The sequence below is a fragment of the Electrophorus electricus genome, chromosome 4 (genome assembly GCF_013358815.1).
Source record: "Electrophorus electricus isolate fEleEle1 chromosome 4, fEleEle1.pri, whole genome shotgun sequence".
Classification (NCBI taxonomy): domain Eukaryota; kingdom Metazoa; phylum Chordata; class Actinopteri; order Gymnotiformes; family Gymnotidae; genus Electrophorus; species Electrophorus electricus.
The window spans coordinates 14,938,117-14,947,071 of NC_049538.1; the positions used below are offsets into that span (position 1 = coordinate 14,938,117).

The 8,955-nt window shown below is 43.2% G+C and overlaps 1 protein-coding gene across 2 annotated transcripts in view; it reads right to left on the bottom strand.

Annotated features, from left to right (window-relative positions):
* The window catches only part of fbn1 (fibrillin 1), a 63,724-nt gene extending 56,665 nt beyond the window's left edge, over positions 1-7,059 (bottom strand). For both annotated transcript variants that reach the window (XM_035524859.1, XM_035524858.1), the window contains exons 1-6: positions 6,793-7,059; positions 6,122-6,413; positions 5,216-5,298; positions 4,386-4,484; positions 3,766-3,861; positions 1,235-1,330 (exon numbers count right to left, since the gene is read on the bottom strand). In XM_035524859.1, coding sequence (XP_035380752.1) covers positions 1,235-1,330; positions 3,766-3,861; positions 4,386-4,484; positions 5,216-5,298; positions 6,122-6,288 — 541 coding nt within the window. In that variant the 5' untranslated portion in view covers positions 6,289-6,413; positions 6,793-7,059. The remainder of the gene's footprint in view (positions 1-1,234; positions 1,331-3,765; positions 3,862-4,385; positions 4,485-5,215; positions 5,299-6,121; positions 6,414-6,792) is intronic.
* Positions 7,060-8,955: the final 1,896 nt, after the last annotated feature.

An 8,955-nucleotide genomic window follows, 5' to 3' on the forward strand; every position in this document is an offset into this window, starting at 1 on the left:
GGCACACACTAATCTGTGGTTATGCTATTAGAGAGCAGTGCAAATCAGTGTTTTCCTATGTAAGTCAAACTCTTTTTACCAGGCAAAAACAGCTACAGAGCCATAGTAATGACATTTATATCCAGATCAAATAGCTTCCAAACCTATGCTCTCCAGAACCTCTGTCTCCAGAATATATGCTCTCCAGGACCTCAGTTCTCCAAACCATACAGTTTCCAAATGTACTAGAACTGAACATCTGCAAAACCAAATCATCACTACTCTTATCATTAAACATAAAAGACAGGTAAAATGTTAGATGACAAGCGGATGACATGAATGTAATACATGGGTAAAAAGCATGCACACCACGCACACCCACACCCACACACTATACTCACATTATACTCATTCCATAGTAAATGTAGAGTGCATAATGACCTTGGATGCAATTACATACTGATGTAGTTGTAAAAACTAGGGGAGACTATAGTGTAGCTTCTTCACATTTACATTTACCTTTAGATTTACGGCATTTGACAGAAGCTCTTTTCCAGAGCAACTTATGATAGTGCTTTGTTATTTACTCATAGAATGTATTCTAGCCTGTACACCCTTCATACATCATACACACACTCAGACACACAACAACTGTATATACACACAGACACTTAGTAATTGTATGTACATCACATATACCACACACACAACTAAATATCTTAAATCATACAAAGCACAGAGAGAAACAACACACAGAACATACACATGCATACATTTGCATATTCAGGCATTGGTGACCAGCACCTGTGGGATAAATTATTTCCTCCCAAAAATACAATACACAGAATAAACACTCAGACAGCTCAGAGAGAGCACATAAGTGCTCATGCGCACATACACACACACACACACACACACACACACACACACACACACACACACAGACACACACACACTCTCACTTACTCACACACACATATATTATCGCTGTTTAAGTGTGGTGTGTATGAGAGTGAGAGAGAGCACACACAAATGGACACACACATACACATATCGAGCTGTTTTAGTGTGTGTGTGTGTGTGTGTGTGTGTGTGTGTGTGTGTGTGTGTGAGTGAGGTGCTTCAGTGTAGACCATCTCTGACACAGGTCAGATGGCATCAGGAGCATATGGCACTATGGCAACAGTTTTCTCAGCAGTGGTGAACTATGACAAAGACAGGATTATGTAACCAGAAAGAAGCAGAGTTGTCTTACCTCGTTCACACTGAGCTCCAGTGAAGCCGTACGTACACACACAGCGGTTTGGAGCAACACACCGTCCCCCGTTCAGGCAGCCAGATTCACACACCGCTACACACACAGAGAATCATGCATCATTGACCTTTGCTCACAAATGCACTTCAACATAGTATTGAGACCAATAACCATGGCACAAAAACGATCATATGTAATGTAACGCATTACACTACATGATCAATCATAATGAAATACACGCATCGTGGGCATCATGCTCCACGGCTCAGCTCCTCTGCCCACGTGATGGGACTTTCCACGTGGCGTTCTGTTTATGTTTTTGTTCTGTGGCTGTGTCCCCATGTGTGTCTGTTTACATCCCTGTTTCCACGTGTCGCCACGCACCCCTCCCTCCCCATGTTAGCTACCTCCCCCACTTCACCTGTGCCTCGTTATATTCCCAATTAATGTGTGTATAAGTATCCCTGTCTTTCTGTCTTTAAGATTGGTTGTCCGTTGTTGATGACATTTCACACAATAGTTAGGACTCCTTTTTGTCTACATTTGTAATTTTGTGGCTACATGTGTATGTATTCTTTCTTGTGTGTAGTGTTTTTCATCTTTACTTTTGTTTTCAATAAATGTCTTTCGTTAAAGATTTAGTTGACTCCTGCCTGCATCCAGCCTTGCCTTGTCACAGTGGGTAATGTAGGTTTAATAATAGTTTTCTCTGTCATTCACATGGTTAGTGGATGGTTCACATTGGACATGATTCTGAATAAGTGAAACTTAGAGGTCTCTCACACAATATGTCACTTGCACAATATTCTAAACACATTTTACTAGAGTTTACTCTAGTTTACAAACTCTTCGATAACATTTTACTGGAGATGACTCACACTACAACCTCCCCAAGCACATTTTACTGGAGTTAACTCATGCTACAACACTCCTTGACCAATTTCAGTAAATCATGTCACATAAGGTTCCTTCCCTAAGCACAGACATGGATATACCAATGCTACATGAAGACAAAACTAGCTACACCTGCCAGCCAATATTCATCCACTGAACATAACTGCTCGATATGATCACATGAATTATTAGTATCTCACAGTTCCATTAATTAAGAGGTTTGGGAAAAGGTGGTGGAAAGTGTGGGAGAGGAAGAGGAGACGTCGGACCATGAGGAAGCAGTGGCAACAGCACACTGAGCAGTAGGAAGGGCCCATCCATGTAGACCTACAGTCTCGAATGAAACCTCCATGTAGACCTACATTCTTGACTGAAACCTCCATGTAGACCTACATTCTTGACTGAAACATCCATGTAGACCTACAGTCTCAACTGAAACCTCCATGTAGACCTACAATCTAGACTGAAACATCCATGTAGACTGAACGATCCATGTAGACCTACAATCTAGACTGAAACCTCCATGTAGACCTACAATCTAGACTGAAACATCCATGTAGACTGAAAGATCCATGTAGACCTACAATCTAGACTGAAACCTCCATGTAGACCTGCAGTCTCAACTGAAATATCCGTGTAGATCTACAGTCTCAACTGAAACCTCCATGTAGACCTACAGTCTTGACTGCTGTCAAGGCTGCACTGTTTCAGTTACAGTTCTGACCAGTAGAGTGCATATCCTAGTTTATGTCATTTTAGGGTGGCTTATCATTGGAGCTCTCAGAAATGAAAATATTTACAGCAACTGGAGCCTCTGTTCTATTATATCTGTTATTTTATCATGATTAATGCAATACATCTTAGGTAGTATTTTCACACCATGCTTACAGCAATCCAACAGAATGGTTTTCCACTGTTGCATTTGTAATGCCTAGAACTGTAGCCCTAATTAGTGTGTGGCCATACTGCAAATAAATGCACCAATAAATAAACTACAAACTCTGTTCATTGTTTCCAGTACAGTATATTACAGTACATGCATTGTAATATCTGCATTCTGAAGTTATTAGTACAATGAGAACAACATGGTTTGCTTCAGAAACTCATGATAAATGTGTCTGCTATTTTGGTATGGCTTCTTAAAGCACTGAATGGTGAGGTTTCTTTGGAGAATGTCCATGGTTCTGAAATTAGTGTTTAATTTTGCTCACAAAAAGGATCTGAAAAGTATGTATCTTGTTCTGAGAAAGGTATTTGGTATTTTTGAGAAGAAATACTGTTTTATGAAACTTGTGTAAGCAATTGAGAAAAACTATAATAGAAACACCTTATTAACTGTAATAGAAATGCTTTATTATTTACTTGGAAATGAAATGCCTTATTAACTGTAACAGAAATGTGTTATTAACTAATAGAAATGCTGTATTAACTGTAATAGAAATGCCTTATTAATTGTAATAGAAATGCTGTATTAACTGTAATAGAAATGCCTTATTAACTGTAATAGAAATGCCTTAATAACTGTATTAAAAATACCTTAATAACTGTAATAGAAATGTCTAAATAACTGTAATAGATATGCTGTATTAACTGTAATAGAAATGCCTTATTAAAATTGGAGGGGGTGAGAAACTTACGCTGGCCACAGTGTGTTCCAGCATATCCTTTCTGACACAAACAGTGGTCCTCAGCACAGGTTCCCCCATTCATGCAGCGGATGTTACAGTTTTGGGCTGCAAGACAAAACATTGCACACACACACACACACACACACACACACACAAACACACACACAGAGTGATGCCAAACACATCTCCATTTGAATGTGTTTTTTTCCCTGGCCACGCATCATCTAACTAGCATGCCTTTCATGACCTAAATCAGGTGTGTTACACCCAATGCAGTGTTTTGATCCTGCTGGATTGTGACCGCAGTATAAAGGAAGAATTTAGGAGCTAGGTCTTATGAGGTGGTTTTGAACCGGCCCTTAAATATACAAACAGAGGGATGAGGCAATAGGCAGAAAGCAATGTTATGACAGAGGAACAGAGATTAGATACCAACAGACAATAGAAACCAATCACCAGTTTTACAAAGGAAGGCTCTATCAGAACACAGCTATGACACAAATACTTTACTTAGCTGTCCAAAAACATGCACTAAGCACACACACACAATCACATACACACATACCCAAACACACTCACACATGCGCTGGAGGCCTGCAGATAGGGGCAGTGCTAGGGGGCCTTGATACCTGATTTGGAGCCGCAGGACGGAGCAACCTGTCCACTGGGGCAGGTACACATGTTTGGTCTGGAGCAGAATCCATCTCCACATGAGCTGCGACAGATGGCTGGAGAGGACAAACACACAAAGTGAGAGACAGGAGTGAGCGAGAGCAAGAGAGAGAGAGAGAGCAAGAGAGAGAGGGAACAAAGAGTGGAAGAGTTCTTGATAAGCTAAACAAAGAGTTGATTGTGAGCTGCTCGGCCTTTAGTCCTGGCAAAGGCATGGTGTGGACTGCAGTGGCAGTAGAAAAAGGTCCAGCGACTCTCGGGACTCGGTGCGCTGGCACACACTGCACCGCTCTTGGGGTGATCACCCTCATTGCAGAGAACGACCTCCACTTCCTTGATTTCAGTTGCTAAACAATGTCATCACCCTTTCTAAGAGTGGGCTGCCAGCCAAGCCAAAATAGGAGACCAAGCCTACAACTGCTTTCCTGAGAAACACCACTGAAACAGCTCTCTATTCGGTACTGGGGGAAAAGACAATATAACAGATTATAGGTTCAAACCAATCTACTCGTCCTGCCAATTCTGCGCTGGCAATGGAAGAATGTGAACGGAAGGAAGTGTCAGATTCCCACGTGTGCCGCAGTTCTACACCCTGCATCTCACGTGCTGCATACTACAAATGTTTAGATTGAAGCATGACATAGGAGTCATGTGTATGTCTTCTTTAGCATTGCTGTTTTAGAGCACAGGAAACTCTCACTGACAAAGACATTCTGCACACAGCAGCTCCGAGTTCCCCAGAGACTTCTGTGGTCAGCTGAAGAAATAATGGCAGTTTAACACTTACGGACAATGCACTGGTTTCCACCGGTCAGCGTTTTCCAGCCAGGACAGCAGTAGGTTTGGTGACGTGATCCACACACATTGGGGCTACAAGGAGGGTATAATAACCACGTTTCATTCAGGAAATTAGCCTTTCAGGGTCACTTTCAAATATTTATGCCTGAGAATGAGGGAAGCATGATAACCGCTAGGCTGCTCTTCCAAAGTGTCACTATTAATCACTCAGCACGGTGTGCCTAAATGACTCACTGCTTGCTACGCCAAATGAGGCACTCTAGTTCTTGGACCCCTGCATTGCTCCTCATACCAGAGGATACGAATGTCAGCCAGCGGCAGTAGGAGGCAAACCCCCCCCCCCCCACCCCCTTCCCATCCTGCCTCCACACTTACACTGTGTGTGTGTGTGTGTGTGTGTGTGTGTGTGTGTGTGTGTGTGTGTGTGTGTGTGTGTGTGTGTGAGTGAAAGGAATTAGGCCTTCATAAATGTATCTCCTCAATGTTTTGTCCTGTTGCTGTATCATGCATATATCATATATCTAAAAGTCTATGTACTCCGATGTTACTGTATGCAGAAAGAAAGGCCCTGCCAGAATAAGATCATTCCTGATGGTCATTTTCACACGTCACAACACAACCAAGAATTTAAGCAGTCACATGAAACTATAAAGGTTATATTTTGAAGCAATGAAACAATATTTTATTATACGTGCGTTTCCTTTAGTTTTTTGTTTTATGCAAAAAATATTAACACTATATTTCAAAGCTAAATCGACGACACAAATTTCAAAAACAGTTCTAAACAATATACATAATTAACGCCACTTCATGCGTAATAGGCTTTATGTTAGTATGTACAGGTCATTAGCAGAAGTGCAGAGGCTCTCGCTAAGAATGATGAACAGGCCTTTACCCTTTCAGAATGTCTTGCCCCCCGGCCCGGCGCATGGTCCTGCTGACTCGCTGGTCCGCAGGTTTGTCTGTGTTGGCGTCTCCCACGGCGCTGTCTCCAGACACCACAGACAGCGCCACGAGCGCCGCGAGCCCCACAGCGCACTCCAGCAGCCGTCGCGGCCACATTCTGCTCGGCTTCTCCTCTCGAGACGCTACTTCAGTTCGACTCTCCTTAAAAATCCGAGCAGAGATTTACACAGCCCCTGGACTAAACGCAGATCTGCGTGCGCCAAGGCCGATCCGGATCTGATCTGGATGAAAAATAATGGAATTAGGTTTTGTCTAGTCAGAAACTGCGATTAAACGCTTTTCAGCAGGGAAAAAAAGGATGACGATCTTTCCCGTGTTAAATGTGAAAAGCAGCTTCAGATAGCCGAGTGCTACTGCCCATAGCAAGATCAACAGTGCTGAATTCTCCAAAAAAAAAGCGTAACAGATTTAATTCAACAGGAACATGAGTTCATGAGTTAATTCAGCACGGGAGTAGTGTGTAAAGTGCACTAATATAACTATACTCCTGCTCAGTTAGAGTAAATTAATTTACATTAATAAAATAATAAAAGTTCTAAACCAAAGAAACGGGAACGTCCTGCACCGTTAAATAACTACAAAAGATATTTTAAAGTTTACCTTTCTTTCTGCAGGATGTGGATCTCTCCTAAAGAATGAGCGACAGACTGACAGAAGTGATCCAGGAGCAACGGACAGAAGAGACAAAATAAGCGCACGCCACAGCTGTGCGCCCTATTTGGTTTTAATCATCGTTCACCAGCAACACCAAGCACCAAAGTGGCCAGGTCTCGCGCGCGGTGGCTGCTTTAAAGCAGCTGGGGCATTCAGGCTGAGACGCGCTGCTGCGTTTCTGCAGACTACCTCGCACTATGTGCTGGACTTTCTTCCATTCCCAGCCCTCCTCTACGAGCCAAAAAAACTTATGCGCTCCCTTGTGCTCTCGCGATACACAAATTCCTGCGCAAATTAAGTGCGGTGGATGGGCAACAGAAAACAGCAGTGCACCCTAATGCAAAGAAACCTTCAGACATCGCCAGCTTCTCATACAGCCCGCTGTCGCTTTTTTTTTTTTTGTACCATGTACATGGATTTCTTAAAGAACAGTTATGAATGTTTTAGTTGATTAATTGGCAGGCTAATTGGTGAAAATGAATGACGGTGCAGGCCAAGAGGGGCACCGTGCGCATGTTTTGAGATCCAGGTGGGATAAGACAGTATATCTGACTTTATACTAATGACGGACAGAGCAGGTGACTAGGTGAAAGATTTACCGTTGATTTTGCCGTTACGGTCTTTAAACCATAATTCTATTCAGACCGCTGTTTAACCGCTCCAGAGGTCTGCTAGCTCCCTACGTGCTTCCCATTTCGGTTGCGGCATACTTTTTTGTCCTCTTCCCAAGGGCACGTTCAAGTGTCTGCGCGTTCTCTGGCACAGTATCACACGCGCTTGAGTCATGTAATGGGAGCGCGGTGCGGTAACGGGAACAATGCACAAAGCGCGCTCCTCTGGAATCTCCCTGCAGAGAGCGAGAGCGAGAGTGCTCTCTCCCGACCAGCGCGTTACACTGAACCCGAGGTGAAACATTACGTTTCGTCCAGGACGTGGATCCCCCATGTGTTTTGGTGAGAGACTTCAGCACCATCCAGTCAAGGTCACAAAATCACGTCGCTTCCAGGCCATTAGGAACTGTTTCAAATCGTTTACCTTAAGCTAAATGGAACTCGATAAAGCTGTCTGGTCCCCCAAAGTAAGGAAAGAACCCAAAGCAGTTAAACCAAAATGGCTCTTTAAGAACAATGGCTTACTGAGAACGATGGAGGGGGAGAGAAATGAACACTTTTAATATGGCAGTGACTTGTTTTGTAGGACACACCCAGGCGGTGTTTGTTTAAGGGTCACACTCTTTCCATTGGCCTTGCTCTATGTGTGTTTATGGGAATGTTTAATGTACTGGGTTCCATGATATGGACAAATTAATATAATTCCCTTGATATTGCTACATGCTGGGGATTGGAAATGTCGTACAATATATTAAAACCACGCTTATGAGGCCTGTTGACATGGATTGTATTATTATGAATAAGCTACAATTGTTGGATCATACAAATACCGTGATTCAATAAGACAGCCACAGAACCTTCATTTGAAACATCACTGATTGGGCAGAAGGCTCCCTGGACACAGTAAATACATTCTGTGACAGTTGTGATCTCAGCCTAGTTCCTAAATTCTTCTGTGCCCATAAGTAGTGCAGGGCCAAAGTGCTGCATTGCACTTCACATCCATCTCAGCCGAAGGCTAAATGACATCAGTTAACTGAACAATAAACTATACATTCATTCCTGTCTATGAGTCTTCTGCAATACAGCAGAACCAAGCAAAAGAGAGTCACCAACTTGCTGAATGGTCCCAAGAATTAGCTACCTGTTTCATAACATGTTCTTGTGCAGAAGCTTGAGAGATTCCTAGTTCTAGAACTGAGAGATGAGGACTTCTAGAACTGTCCTACAGAAGATCCTGAGGGTATAGCATATCGGGTACTGACGTCATCGTATAGACATTCTCACAGCTGTCCTATAGGGGGTCGACTGAATCAGGTCTAAGAGAGAGGGGAGCCTTTTCGCAGCATTATGCTGATGAGGGGCGCTCTGGTCAGAGCTGTGCGTGGTGATCCGACCCGCTCAGCACTGCTGCTGCACTATATGGGCTCTTCTGGAGCCGCTCTGCCGTCCCTCTGCCCGACAGAGCTGCAGGATGGAGAAAACAGATGGAGCCGCT